Genomic DNA, 15,104 nt, shown 5'->3' on the forward strand with positions numbered 1-15,104 from the left:
ACTGGCCTTTCTTAGTAAAATGGCCCCTTTTTAACCTTATAATGATAAAAATAACCAGAGCTTCAAAAGGATATCAGGACACAAAACCTCCTTAAACTTCCATGTTAAATGAATGGATTTTCAGAAAAGGGTTTTCATTTTGCTATAATGACCTATTTTCTGATTTTTCAGACTAGTCACTAAATATAAATTGGAATTACTTCATTCCTACTATTGTTGTATTTATTCCCATTTTTTTCTTGGTTCACTGGAATGTATCATAAGGTTTGGGGGTAAAACAAAGCTCACAGTACCTTGTACCACTTTTTGAACTATTTTTCTTTACCTGACCTTATCCTGAATTTCAAGGCTGGCTTTGCTCAGCTCCTCCTGAAGTGAGACCTTGCCCATGGGCAGCTCTGCTTTAACCCACACAGCAGATCCTTCTATAGTGAAGATGCTGCAGGAAAAGTGGAAAGGTGCTTGAATTTCCAAAGCTGGCTAGTGGATTGAGGGTACAAAACACCATTTGTGAGTTTCATATATTCCACTATAAATAATGACTTGTGAACCAGAGAAAAGCATTGAGCAGCAGGTTACTGGACAGCACCAGGCAGCACTGCTCCCAAGAGCCCAGGGAAAAAAGGGAAGGAAAAGTGTGTGAGAAAAGTGTGTGAGAAAAGTGTGTGGCTGCAGCACGTGAGGCTGCACTGAGCTGAGAGAGCCGTGTTGGGAAATCAGCTCCTTCCACAGAAATCCCTGCTGACACCTGCCCACGGGCTGGCACACACGTTACCACACCAGGGGAAGTTTTTAACTTTCCAGCGAATGTGTGGGGAGGCTTTTGTCTACTTTAGTGCTCAAGGAACCTCGAGAAGTGGTTCCTGAGGCTTGTCCCACCCATCCTGCAGCTGCCAGCTCCTTCCCAGCAGATGGTGTTTCCTCCAAAAAACCCCTGTGCTGGGACACCTCCACGGCCCCTCCTGGCCACAAGGGCACCTTTGTTCTGGTGCCCTCAACACTTAATACCTTTGTGAGATCAAATGTGCTTTTTTTGACAGCCTGGTGTGTCTTACACAAGAAGGGGATAATACACACCTAATTAAATCCCCATGGAGTGTGTGCTCACGTTATCTGTGCCTGGCTCTGGACAGAGCCTTGCACAACCAGCACCAGCAGGCTCCATGTGGGACCTGCTGCCAGCAGGAGCTGCTCCAGAGGGTTCCAAAGGAGAGGGAGAGATCAGCAGGAGCTGTGCCAATGCTGCATCACAAGCCACCAGGCAGGCATGAGAGATGGGCTGCAGCAGGGCACCCACGTGCACCCAACCCAGTGCCCCTCTGAGAGGCTGTTTCACACCTGGTGCCACAGGCTGAGCTTCAGAAATGCTCTCTGTAGGTCCCAGTTTATCCTCTGAAGGCACAGCCTCCCCACCCATCTGTGTGCCATGTGGCACAGGGGCACGGAGCAGGTAAACAGCTGTGGGGAGCCAGAAACTCATATAAATAAATATCCAGAGAGGAAAATACTGTGACAGTGAGAGATTTTATTTAAGGAGCAATAGGAGAGCAGCCTTTGTGCCTAAGAGCTCTGCCTCCTGGCTATGGATCTTAAAAGTGGCCACAGGAGCCCCCAAACATCCACCAGCCGAGCAGCTTTCCCACATGATGCTGGCCAGAGGCTGCTGCCACTCCTGCTCAGGCCACAGCACAGCACAGAGCAGCACTAGAGAGAAAGGAACAGGGAGAGAGTGGGGCAGAGCAGGATTGGGGGGCATGTGCTGCCTCAGAAAGGGAACAGCATGGAGGTTCCTCTCGAGCAGGATTTTTCTAGAGTGTTCTGGCCAGAAAACTCGTCCACCTGGAAGAAGCAGAGCAAAAAACAGCTCAGTTTTCTCATTCAGACTTCCACCAGCTTTTTGCTGTATGCCAGGTGAGCTTTTCCTGTGGAAAACCAGCAGAGGGAAACTGGGAGCAGCCCATGGGAAATGAAGTTGGCCAGGGTGGTGTGGGGCTGTGGGATCTGCATGTCCCAGCCCTGGGTGGGCACATTCCCACTCCCCAGGACACAGCACAGTGGGAAAACTCAACCCTTACATCAGTGATGTCGACTTCAGCATTCCTGAGGCTGGCGTTGAGGACGTTGGGCAGTGGGATCGACACACGCAAAGCATCTGCAAAAACAGGGTAAGAATCTCATCACAGGGATGAAACCCGGAATGAAGGCAGCACGGGGAGGGGGAGAGCCCCAAATCCAGCTGAATCTGAGATGAGGAGGGGGACCTGACCCCCATACCTTGAACAGAAGGTACATATACAGCTGTGAGGACCTTCTTGAGCCATTCTGCCAGCATGGAGGCCTGCAGGGAAGAGGATGTGTCAGAGCAATGGTTGTGGGGCCATGTCAGGGTTATCAGTTGAGTTCTACTCAGTTTACCATGAAATACAAGAACTAGGAAGCTTCCTTCAGTGAAACACTCCCAGAACTGAGGGTGGATACACTCTTTGGGTAATTTATTTTTTAATTATTCCTCCCCCATTCCCAGCACCCCCAAGTGAGGGGATACACCCAAGTGTCACTGCTGTAGAGCACAGGGGATCTGCAGGGCAGAGGGAAATTGCCCTCTGCCAAGAGACGTAGAAGGATGAAAAGTGAAGAATTAGCTTGTGGATTTCCTCCCCCACACAGAGCCTCTGGCCATTGCATCACTCACTGCAGCACCTCAGCCCAGTGCATGCACTTACGCTGGGAGCGTCAAGGCTGGCGGGGAGCCGTGTCAGGTTGATGCTACAAAAGATAAAAACAAGGAAGGGTTGGGGTGTGTTGGTGCAGCCTCCTCCAGGCCCTTTCTCGGTCTGGAAGTTTTTTCACTTTCATAAAGACACAAGATTTTAAAATTAGAACAACTTTTTTACAATTCTCTCATCATGTCAACCATGCAGTTGGTCTGAGGTTGGGGCTGGGGGGAGGCAGGAAGCTCCAGCAGCCATTGACATCTTTACCATGTCTACATCACTGTCCCCCACAGCCCCATTTGTCCCCAGGCAGAGCCCCCCCACCCACAGAGCTGGGCTCTACCTGTCAAGAGCCAGGGAGGTTTGCAGTTTGCCATCAGAGACTGATGGGGTGATGCTCAGAACGATGTCCTGAAAATGGAACAATGAAAGAAATGAGGTTATTCCCCTGCACAGCTCCCAAGACTGAAAAGTGTGTTTGTAAATTACCCATTCTGAGAAAAAACACTTGTCTGTGCCGAGAAGGCACATTTCTGTGACAGATGGCATCATGTATCTCTCTCCCCAGGGTTCGCCTTCCTGTCTTTATTTTGTGTTTTTCCTGAAACATTTCACTTACGCTTTATGCTTGGTTATGAGCTTGTTTAAAGGACTGGGCATCACCGTTTTGATGATGCAGTAAACACAAAAGTACAAACGCTGCAGGGCCAAGGGCAGGGCACGCCAAGGGGATGCCAGCAGTGATCCAGCCTCAGCCAGCGCCCTGTTACTGGGGCATCTCATCCCCCAGGAGCTCACTCACCGCATCAACGGAGAACAGGAGCCCCTGGGGGTTCTGCAGGGCAGGGCTGGCGACATCAATAGTGGCTTTGAGGGTGACAGTGGCTCTTCCATCCCTCACAGTCACCACTGGCTCCTTGCTTACTCGGACACGCAGCTCCAGGGGCAGGGAGCCAGGGAGGGCCCGGCTGAGCTGCAGGGACAGAGGAGGTCAGGGCAGGGGTGGGTGAGTGAGGGGTTGGAGTCAATGCACGTGGAGAGGGTGACTGACCTGGGGGATGAACGGGAAAAGGGCGGACACGGTCAGCGAGCTGCTCTGGGGAGCCTGTGGGGACAGCACCGGTGACATGGCTGCTGGGAGGGGCTGGCAAAGCCCACACGGGCGCAGCCGGACCCCACAAACACCGGCAGGCAAAGGTGGGCAAGCAGGACACCAACCTGGCCTTGCAGGGGGGAATTGCTGCCCGTCAGGCTGGTGATGGTGAGGTTGAGGGCGGCCTGGCCCTGGGCCTGCTCCAGCAGGGCGCTGAGGGTGTCCTGGGGGAGGCTGAGGCGCGGAGGGCGGCCGGTGGCCAGCTGCAGGCTGGCAGTGAGGGGCACTCCCTGCCCGGGGGTCTTCGTGCCATCCCTGGCACTCTCAGAGAGGAGCTGCAGGGGACAGAGCAGGGAGGGGCTCAGGGGACTGCACTGGGCACCCTGCCCGCCTTGGGCCTCGTGAAGAGGCTCTCACGAGGTTTGTCAGCGTTAAATGATGGCAGGGCTGCTCCAGGCTGCTCTGGCACAGGCAAGGGCTGCATCTGCTGCACCTTCCCCACTGAAACACTGCCACATATCCTGATTGGAAAGACACATTGCTGATATTTTATGCATGATTCTGGTCCCTGTCAATTACCAAACTTTGACAAACCACTTATAAACAGAACATGCCTGTGAGCAGTGACTGCTGCTCCTGTATGAAATTAAACTTTTCTGATTAAAAACTGTGAGAGTGCTGCAATTATTCTTAATTAAGTAGCATCAAGCCACTCTTGATCATGCCGCCATCAAAGATTAGCAGGTAAAAAAATAAAGTAGAGACCCAGCAGTGGCAATAGCAGGGATGTGGCTGGAGCAGACTCATCAGAACCTTCCTGTGAGCAAGTGCCTGAAGGCAGCTGAAATGTGAGCAGCCTTTGATAAACATCTACCACGTTCCAATGAATCAAAGCCAAAGGTTTTGGGACCAGGGAACACAGTGGTACTTACATTCAGATCCATCTGGATGGCGTCAGCACTGAGGATGGAGAAGGAGGGCAGGTCCCCCAGAGCCCCAAGTGGGAGCACCTCTGTGAACACAGGGAAGAAAGCCCTTCAGCTGCAATGGCAAGGGATTCTCCCAAATCCCCTGGTCCCAGGAGTTACTGGAACCAGCACAGGCCCCATTCACAGCATTCCCAGCTAGAAAAGCCACTGGAAAACAATAGTTTGCAGCAAAAAATTGTTTCTAAAAGGAACAGTTCCTGTGGTGGGGCTCTGCTAGAAGAGCTGGCTGCTGCTGCTGGGGCAGGGAAGCTGAATGTTGGGTTTGAGCTGGGAGTTGTGGTTTTAGAAAATTACTAAAATATTTGTATTTGCCTAATGTAAAAAGCCAAGCAATGCTAAGGGCAGGATGTCACAGGGAGGAGGGGAACAGGAGGTGTCAACTTACGGTTCCTGGAGCCGAGCAGGGAGCTCAACACCTTGAGCCTGGCGTTGATGATGTTGCAGCCCTGGGGAAGCAGAGGGGAGTGAGAGGGTCCTGGGACCCACTGCACCACTGGGTGACATGGCACCAACACAGCCAGTGACAGCAGGCACTGCTGGCTGCACATGTGGGCAGAGCTGCTGCAGGCAGTGCTGGGGGGCACATCCCATCACACAGGACTCAGCATGGCATGGGTGCACAGCCCCTCTGAGCCAGCGTGGGTCTCACCTTGGTCAGTGGCTGCTAAACCAACGCCTGGCTCGGAAATCTGTTTGCCAGCAAGCCTGGCACAGGTGATGGTGCTGGTGCCTTTCAGCAGGAGGAGAGGCTGACCGCCCCACTGAGCTCACAGCTGTGCAAATATCCACATCCATGGGCAGCCTGGCCTTCTGCCTGCCCTGCCCTGCTGCCTGCCCTGCCCTGCTGCCTGCCCACCCAGCACTGTGCATAGAGGTGGCTCTGCAGACTCACCAGATCCTGCAGGACATTGCTGAGCAGGCGATTCAAAGGCTCTTCCAGAACTGGCACTCTGGGTCTGGTAACAGGAAAATAGGAAATAGCAAGTGACAAAGATTAATGCTGGAAAGTAAGGGGACTTCACACAACACACAAGAGAAACATGAGGCCTTGCTTGCATTGTCCTTACTCAGTGCTGAAATATCACCATTCCCAAGCCCTCTGAATCCTGCCCAGTGCCAGGTTCCCCACACCCAGAAATGTTCTTTTCTTAGCCAAAATTTTAGAAAAAAGTCAACAGTTCCCGTCTGAGCCCAACAGCTGGATCACCCTCAAGGCACCAAGCAGAAAGGCACTGCCATCAGTGACCAACAGCACCAAGGTGTCCCACTGCCACAGGAGCCACGGGCCACCCCCTCACACAGGTGTTCCCTCACATCTGGTTCATACCTCACATGGACGTTTATGTCAACAGTCTTGCAGTTCAGAGCCCTCTGCTGAGGTGTCCACGTGTCCTGCACCAGTATGGTCGCATCTACCTCCACCAGCTGGCAGAGGGGCTGGCCCGGCACGCTGCCCAGGGGAAGCACAGCAGGCAGCTCAGGACACTTGCTGACCATCTTCTTTCCAAAGAGATGGTGCCCCCCTGCCCCAAGCCATGCCCCTGATGGACAGGCCCTACCTGCTCTCTACCAGCAGCTGTGTGTTGAAGTCCACCTGGTGCCCAAAGCCCGGCAGGGAGCGCAGACTGATTTTGGGCAGGGTGTTGTTCACAATTCTCAGTCTGGATGGTTGCAACAAGGAAAAAGGCAGTGAACAGCACATTTGCACAGCCCTGTCCCCTCAGCCCCCAGCACTGCAGCTGTGCTTTGGGGTCCTCTTCCCCCTGGGTCATCAGGCATCCCCACCAGCCAGGAGCAGCCTGTGGCACATACAAGGCACCCTGGGATGCCAGGCAGAGGCAGAAACTCCCAACAGATGAACCCACATTTATGAGCCCACCCCAGGAGAGGAGGGAGGGAGCCCTGTGTGTGCAGGCTCCAGAATTCCCCAGCATGGCTCAGACAGACCAGGCTGCTCAGGGTCACCATCTCCCACTCGCACTCACCCAATGAGTTCTTCACCATTTCTGCCAAGGAGTCTGCCAACGAGACCGTTTTTGCCAAGGAGACCATTTTTTCCTATGAGAAGCTCAAGGACCGTGTCAAGGAGAGTGTCAACAAGGCCATCTTTGCCAAGGAGACCATCAATAACACCATCTTTGCCAAGGAGACCACCGAGGATGCCATCTTGGCTAAGGAGACCACCAACTACACCATCTTGGCCAAGGAGACCACCTAGGAGACCATTTCCACCAAGGAGACCATTTCCACCAAGGAGACCTCCAACAGCACCATTTTCTCCAAGGAGGCCACCAAGGAGACCATCTTGGCCAAGGAGATTGCCTACAGGACCATCTGGGCCAAGAAGACTGCCTACAGGACCATTTTGGCCAAGGAGACTGCCTACAGGACCATCTGGGCCAAGGAGACTGCCTACGGGACCATTTTGGCCAAGGAGACTGCCTACAGGACCATCTGGGCCAAGGAGACTGCCTACAGGACCATTTTGGCCAAGGAGACTGCCTACAGGACCATCTGGGCCAAGGAGACTGCCTACGGGACCATTTTGGCCAAGGAGACTGCCTACAGGACCATCTGGGCCAAGGAGACTGCCTACAGGACCATCTGGGCCAAGGAGACTGCCTACAGGACCATTTCGGCCAAGAAGACTGCCCACGGGACCATCTGGGCCAAGGAGACTGCTGACAGCGCCTTCTTTTCCCAGGAGACTTCCAGCAACTCCATGCTTGCCAAGGAGACCACCAAGCAGATTGCCACCAAGGAGACCACCTGAAGCTCTCTGGGGAACACCTTTGGCTGCTGAATCTTTAAAACCTGAAGAACAGAATCAGAGGTCACTGTGAGCTACACAAGGTGTTCCAGCCTGGCTTTTCCCTCCCCTCCCCTCTCCCTCTTCATACAAAAGAGATGGTGGCACCAGCCTCTGTAAAGTAACTGAAGTGCCATCTCCAAAGTGCTTTATAAATGCAAATTTCTTACATTGCTACTATTGCTGGGCAGATGTGCACCAGCTTCTGATTTTCTGACTATGGTCAAGAGACAAAAAAAGCAGAACTGGCCTCAAAAGAAGGATAAATCCTGTTTCTTACATACACTTACCATTTGTATCTGGTCTGGCAACCGATAAGGGGATTATAAATCCTTGTGAAGGGATCAGCAGGCTGTTGAGCAGGACAACAGTCCACAACACCGACATCTTTGGTCCTGATAACTGTGGGAAGTGATAGCCATGAGTGCAGTGCTGCGAGAGCGAGCACCAGCCCATGGAGGGAGGAAAGAGAAGGGAGGGAGGAGAAAGGAGGGAGGAAGGAGAAGGAAGGAATGCCTGTCAGAGAAGACAAAATCAGGGAGGAAGCTGCTGGCATCTCTCCTGCCTCCTCATGACTGGTGATGATGGACAGTGACACTCCTGGTGGCTCTTTCCTGCCAGAGGAACCAGAGTGTGAACACCAGTCACTCCAAAGACCGATGGCCAGAGCAGCCAAGGGGAGAGCAAAGGGTTGTTGGGATGCTCCTGCTGTGACCCCCTCAGTGCTGGTGAGCAATGGCATGACTGAGCTGTGTGATTTGGGATTCATCCATCCTGGATGGGGATTTCTCCAAGAAACACATCCTGCATGCCACAGGATGGGAAAACAAGACATTTCTGACAACATGATTTTCTGTAGAAGAAAAGCAACAACATCTGCAGAGTACAAATACAGGAATGTATCGAGCAAGGAAAGAACCTCCAGGGTGAATGTCATGATTTCTGCACAAACATCAGATTCTGAGGCTTCTCTCTGTATGGAAACACCTGATAGAATTGTAAGAAAGAGAAAGTAAACTTTAGCATTTCAATGTCATTGAAATATTTCTGTGGGACCTACAACTTGAAGTAGATTATTTTTCTTTTTTAAAGAACCAAAATGAACTTCATTGCTCCAAATCTATTTAAATGTAAATAACTCATCAAAAAGGGATCAAAACAAGTGTGAGAGGTCTAATTCACCTTAGCTAGAAATCTATGGCAGATAATCGAGTTATACCAAAGATAATTGAAGTGATAATTGTTTATGAAAACCCTGAAATACCCTTTCTTCTGCAAGGACTGCAAATCCAATGAACACGCACATCTCTTCTGGAGAAACTTGCACTGAAAGGCACCATTTGCTTCTCAGAGCATAATTCAGGCAGGCAGCAGGCAAGAATAACAATTTTTGTTAAAAGGCCAACGCTCCCAAAGGAACACTGAGGGTTTGCAGAGGCAGAAGCAAGGAGAACACTTTTTGAGGAATAAGTTTGCTCTTACCTGACCAAGTTCTCTCTCCAGCCAATGTCCCTGTCTTCTGAAGATCACCGGGATCCAAGGTCTTCATATATAGAGCTTCTCAGCAGGAAAAAAAGGCAGCTGATGTCATTTGGGACATCCAAAATAACTGGTGGGGAGCAAAACAAACAAGGTCTTGTTTCTGGTGACTTCCACTGCAAATATTTCCTTGGAGATATTAGGAGTTAGGTAAATCATTGAGCAACGAGCGGTAGGTACAGACTGAGCCGGCCCTGGGTGCCTGGTGTGGTACATCATCCTTTCATCCTGCCTCGATGCGGACGTGGCTGAGATCTCATGCCCTGATAAAATACCTTTCTTTCTTTTTTCCTTCTGAATAAAATTGATGTTCTGACTGAAAAATGTGTCAGAACACTGGCCACCCCTGGCTGCTCTTCCTTCTGCAGTTGTCAGGGCTGCAGTGCTGAGCAGTAAGCCCCTGTGTGGGGATGTGCCACATGTTATGATAAATGAAGGACCAGGCAGCACTTTTTCCATGTAAAGACAGACTGTGGAGACAGTAATAGCCAGGTATTCCCTGTCCAGGCCTCCAGGACATGCCCAGCATTGCCATCCAACTTTCCTACAGCCTGATCAGATGTCACAGCCTAGCAGATACCCTGTTAGGTGACTCTTTGGAGAGACACCATCTAACTGGGAAATGTTGCCTTATCTAACTGGCATGGAATTGCTTCCAAGTCCATCACCCCTCCTCAGATGCTCCAGAGGGCTGGAGGTTGGAAGACTCTGTTGAGAGGCTGATGCCATTGACCTGGAAGCTCCCAGGCCAGAACTTGTTGGTTTGGGGTCTTTCTGAAGTTCTGAAGGATTGTTAATCCCACTGTGGGCACACCACCCCATGCAACAGATGTGCTGCAGCTGCCCAGGTTCTTCTGCCTCCTCCGTGCAGCTCTGTCCAGGCCCATGTCCTGATTGCTGCCCAGGAGACACAGAGACACTGCAGCAGCTCTTTGGGGCAGGGAAAGGAAACCTTCCTCCATGGACTCCAGACCAAACTGGGATGTGGGATGTGGTTCCCATGCATGGGGCACATCCCAACAAGCACAGCAAAAGCTGTCTGTGCTGAAGGGAGAATGAACCAGCTGAGGGGACTGGGGTGAGCTCTTCACTCCCTGATGTGCTCACTGGCAGGAGTGGATGGCAATGGCTGCTCCCCAGCTCTGCTGAAAAATAATCCAGAAAAATTGCTTGCTCAGTGTTAATACTTTCTGTAAACTTGGAAATAAATATTTCCAGCAGATTAGCCAGCTTTGGACACACATTATTTCCAGCTTTGAAAAAATACCTTCGTTAAAGGCCAAGGAAATGGAGGCAAAGATATCAAAGCACTGAAGGAGTTGTCACTCTCCCTGCAACCTGAGCAGCCAGGACCTCTGGAGCACAAAGCCCAGCTGTCATGGTGAGATCATGACCTTTGATAAGATGGACGAGGGTGTTAACAAGATGGCATTAAGTTATCATTTATCCTGAACTGCTTCATGGTCCAGGAGCCACTGTCCAAAACCTGAATTACCACGAAGACAGCCCCGATACTGGTCAGTGCACAGGGAAGGGGCAGGGTGGCAGCTCTGGGAACAGCTCCCGTGCAGTGACCTTTCAGGCATGACAGTATCTTGGCCTCTCCCCAGTGGCTGCTGAATGCAGAGGTCTCTGACCATTGGATATTTTGGAAAAACCGAAGCAGATTCCCATAAAGAGAATGACATGGTGATGTCCAGGTCTCGCTAAAGTGACTTTCAAAGCCCCAAGAGCACAGAGCCAAATTACTGAGTGAGGACAGAAACCAGAACGGATTTGGTCAGAGGGAGAAGAATAGGACTGGTGTGAACAGACATGTTTGCCTCAGTTCCCTGTGCTTGGATCACCTGAAATGAAGCTGTCAGGCAAACAGTGAGGGCACGTACTCCCAAGAAGAGTCAGACCTTGACATCAGCAGGCTCCAGCCAGAGCCGGCTGGGGGAAACGTCCTAGCTATGGCTGGAAAATGAGGTGGATCTGCTCTGCTCTCCCGTTGATGGCATCATTCACACATGGCCTGTCTGCCTGAGGAAACCAAGGTTTGCCCTGCCATCCCTCTGGGACCACTGAGAGGCTGGTACATCCCTGCTGCTGAGGGATCAGGGCCTCTGGGTCCGTGTAGGGCTCCAGGGAACAGCGCTGGACAAGGCTGCACGTCCACCCCAGGTCACCAGTACCAGGGACAGTGTGGCTCAGCAGCAGAGCTGCTTCATGAAAAATTAACTAGGTGCTCTCTGAGATTCCCAGCCTTGAATTCTCTAGGAAAGCCGTGGAGAGATATTTGGATTCATTTTTTTTCTCTGCTCAAAGGATTGAGGCTCAAACTCTTTGATTTGTTTGTTAGCTAACACAAGAACAATAAGGGAGATCTGGCCCATGCTTGCAGTGACATGAAGAGAGGCATCACAAACGCCAGATTTTGTGGGGAGCTGGTTTTACAGCTCCTTCCTCGCTGTTGAGGACTCCCAAGGAGAATGATTCCTTACTCATGATGCAGAACAAATCCCTGTGGAGAGCACACGGGGTTTTTGGAGCCTGCCTCCCCAGCAGGTTTTCCTGGGAGTCATTTCCTAAAAACACAGCAATCTTTCCAAAGATATCCTCGGTTCAGTGCCAGCTTCCTGTCACCAGGAAAAGATGTGCAAATCATGTCAGCTCGATGAAATGAGGATCAAAACTGTTTATTGACTTACTAATGACAAGAAATTATCCATGAGTCAGTGAGTTACACACTCAGGATCAATATCAGTGAAGCAGCTGATAAATACCAACACCAGCCTGAACCTAACTCCTGCTGGGGTCCTAATCCCTGGGCACACTCCCCACCCCTCCAGGGTGTGCACCCTGGGAGCAGGGGGTCACATTCTTGAATCCACCTTGTGGGAGGTGTGGGTGATGCATCCTGACAATGCAAATGTGATTTATTTAGGGATCAGCTCTTTCAGGACACAGCCTCTGCCCAGCCATGCCCAGCTGGATCTGACAGTGCACAGCAGGACAGTCTCACTAGGGGGTCATGAGGTCTTTTTACTTCAGTTTGTGGAGTCAAAAATTCCTGGAAAGCCAAAGAAAGGAAGAGACACCCCAGGAACACCAGCACCCTGCTGCTCCCTCCCCCATCCATTCCCCTGAGTCCTGGCCACATTGGAGATTGGGGACTGCAGCCACAGAGTGCCCATCCCTCAGGTCTCAGTGACAAACATGTCCAGCACCAGCATGTTCTGTGGATTTAACAGCAAAAAGCACCTGGGTGGGATTTAACAGTTGATTCTGTGTTTGTGTGTGATGGACTAATGGCACCAAGCCCAGGGTTGGCCCAGGGTATGGCAGAGCCACCACAGCAGGGTCCCTACCTTGTCCCCAGTGATGGCAGGGTCCCTACCTTGTCCCCAGTGATGATGTAGGTGCTGCCCAGCAGGTCAGACAGATCCCTGCACACAGCACCCCTGAAATGAGTAGGAGACGCTGTCAGAGACTCCTTGGCTGTGGTGGGCACTGCCAGCATCTCCAGCATTTCCCTGCCTACCAGAGGATTTTGGGAATACTCAGAGGGAAACTCAGCAGGGTGGGAATTCTTGGCTTTGTGTATTTTAGTTTAGTCTCTGCTTTTGGCATAATTCCCACATGAGATAAGTAGATAAATGGGTGCTACAAGGTGGGGAATTTTGCTGCCATTTCAGATGGGTTTAGGCACAGTTAAGGGAGATGTGTTGATTTTTGGAGATTTCAGAAAGGCAAAGAACTGTGATAGCAAGGAGGTTTGATTCTGAGGACAGGAGCAATGCTCCAGGAGGCCTCAGAGAAGCTGTCTGCATCCCGTGCTGTGGCTCTGTCCATGCAGGCAGATCCCTCCTGCCTCTGAAGGACTGGGCAGACAGAGCCTGGCTGCAGGCACTGCCCAACACTTCCCCCTCCAGGCCCTCTGCAATGGAAAGGCTGGCAAGTGACTGTCCCAGCAGAACCCCTGACAGTCCTGGCGACTGGAGAAGCGTGCCAGGCTCCCATCCCACAGGTGACACACCCAGTGGAGTTACTGGTGGCCAAAACTCTCCCACAAATGCACATGTGATTCAGGGATCACTTCTGAGCGTTTGTGCTTGGGGGGAAACAGTTTAGGAGGCTGATTAATCATTTGTTATTCTTTGAAATATTATTCCTTGAAATAACATTCTCATTTTCAGAATGCACTTCTGGTGGGAGCAGAGCTTTGAGGCTGCCAGACCACAAACATCAGGAGCCTCCACTGCTGGTTACACAAACCAGGGCTTGCCTCAGTTTCCCCTGTCCCTGGCTGAAGTGGGTTATTCTGGATTAAACCTGCCTTAAAATGAGCAAAGAGCAGGGCCAGATCCCCACAGGTACCTGACTGACATGGACTGACTTTATGACGTGTTGGGGGGCTGCAAGTCTGCCCTTGGACAAGCCTTTGGGAACTAGTGCTCATCCCCAAGGGCAGCTCACATCCCTGCCCGCCAGGCTGGGACAAGGGCACTTCCAGCAGTGCGTTTGCTGCATAAACCCAGGAATGGCTGGAAATGCTGCTTTTCACCAGCCTGAAAGCTCCTTTGTGTGGCAAAACTGTGAAATCTGCTACAGTGCACTGAGAAGAAGGAGGAGGCGGAGGAGGTGGAGGAGGAGAAGGAGGAGAGGGAGGAGGAGATGATCTGGGAAACAGGGATGGGAGGAGGATGGGACTTAGCAGAGCTGGCAGCACTTTCTGAAGGCTGCTGTGAAGGACCTTGCTCACGACTTGGGTTGCACACTGGACAGGGAGAACATGTCACCCTCGGAGCCTTCATGTACCCAGCAGTAATTATTTATTGAGGATCAAAAGGTGGGAAAGTCACTCGCTAAAGAAATTGATCTGGTACGGATTAGAGCAAAATTTGCCTCGTGTATAATAAAATGTGTTTGCTCTCTTTGCAAACCTTTTCTCAAGAATGCCATCTTCTGGTTTTAAATGAAGTTGAAGGTTTACATCCCTAAAAGAAGCTCTGACAGTCTGGGAGTATGAGGCAGACAAATATGCACATTGCATGGAATAACACAACTAGAGCTGGCCTGATTTTGTCCATAAAATCTTTGTTTAGTGGGAAAAAAGAGCTGCAAAAAGTATTTGTGTGCTGCAGAAATCCAAACCTGAAGACTGAAACCTCTAACAGTGCTGCTACCTGCCCCTGAGGAATTACCAATCCTGGCAAACCAGCAATGTGTCCTTTGGGATTTTCCTGCTGGGGGGGTTGTTCTAACACTGACAAAGGGGGTGTGGGAGCTCCTGGGGCTGAACCTCGGGGTGCCCGTGGTGTCCTGCCCCAGCCACCCTCCGACCATGAGGTTTACAACCAGTAAACCTCAGTGGTTTCAGTGTTCCTTCTGTAAAGCTGCTCAGAGCAAAGTTTGCTCAGCACAGGATAAACCCCAGGGACAAGTGAGACCCCAGATCCCCCAGCCCTGCTCCCCGTGGGCATTGACTCCCATTAACCCTTTCCCAGTTTTTCTCATTTGGACTAAGCCATGAAGAGCCCTGAGCCAGGGGAGAACACCACAAAGTTCACCAGGACACAGAAACTTTTCACCTTCAGCCTGAAGGAAAGACAGAGAAAAGAGCTGGGTGAAGGGGAACAGTCAGAGCCTGATGCCCAGTATTTTTGTTTACAGCAAAGTCACCTCTTTCTGGTATTCTCACTACTTTTTTCTCCCCCTTCTTGTTCAAACTTTCAATTTAAATCTAATTTAGAAATATGTTTTTCCCAATGAAAAATCACACTGTCTAATTTAGGAAAAAATTCTTTTGGCATTCAAAACATCTCCATGCCCCCATCCAGCATGGATCTGGGGGATGGAAGGCTGGCTTTGACCCCCCAGAAATTGGGGGGTTGCGTTGGGACATCATGGGACACTGCAGAGCTATGACACCTGCCCTGGACGGTGCTGAGGCGGGAGCTGAGGCGCTTTGCTGC

General features: G+C 51.2%; 1 protein-coding gene across 1 annotated transcript in view; it reads right to left on the reverse strand.

Annotated features, from left to right (window-relative positions):
* Positions 1–1,505: 1,505 nt before the first annotated feature.
* The window catches only part of LOC135282088 (BPI fold-containing family B member 4-like), a 37,574-nt gene continuing 23,975 nt past the window's right edge, over positions 1,506–15,104 (reverse strand). The window contains exons 3-18 of the mRNA XM_064391588.1: positions 9,088–9,214; positions 7,896–8,007; positions 6,782–7,610; positions 6,356–6,457; positions 6,124–6,246; positions 5,689–5,752; positions 5,182–5,242; positions 4,740–4,819; positions 3,933–4,142; positions 3,766–3,819; positions 3,517–3,687; positions 3,058–3,125; positions 2,724–2,766; positions 2,275–2,338; positions 2,076–2,152; positions 1,506–1,839 (exon numbers count right to left, since the gene is read on the reverse strand). Of these exons, the coding sequence (XP_064247658.1) occupies positions 1,765–1,839; positions 2,076–2,152; positions 2,275–2,338; positions 2,724–2,766; positions 3,058–3,125; positions 3,517–3,687; positions 3,766–3,819; positions 3,933–4,142; positions 4,740–4,819; positions 5,182–5,242; positions 5,689–5,752; positions 6,124–6,246; positions 6,356–6,457; positions 6,782–7,610; positions 7,896–7,992 (2,118 nt within the window). The 5' untranslated portion in view covers positions 7,993–8,007; positions 9,088–9,214 and the 3' untranslated portion in view covers positions 1,506–1,764. The remainder of the gene's footprint in view (positions 1,840–2,075; positions 2,153–2,274; positions 2,339–2,723; positions 2,767–3,057; positions 3,126–3,516; positions 3,688–3,765; positions 3,820–3,932; positions 4,143–4,739; positions 4,820–5,181; positions 5,243–5,688; positions 5,753–6,123; positions 6,247–6,355; positions 6,458–6,781; positions 7,611–7,895; positions 8,008–9,087; positions 9,215–15,104) is intronic.

The sequence above is a fragment of the Passer domesticus genome, chromosome 16 (genome assembly GCF_036417665.1).
Source record: "Passer domesticus isolate bPasDom1 chromosome 16, bPasDom1.hap1, whole genome shotgun sequence".
Lineage (NCBI taxonomy): Eukaryota > Metazoa > Chordata > Aves > Passeriformes > Passeridae > Passer > Passer domesticus.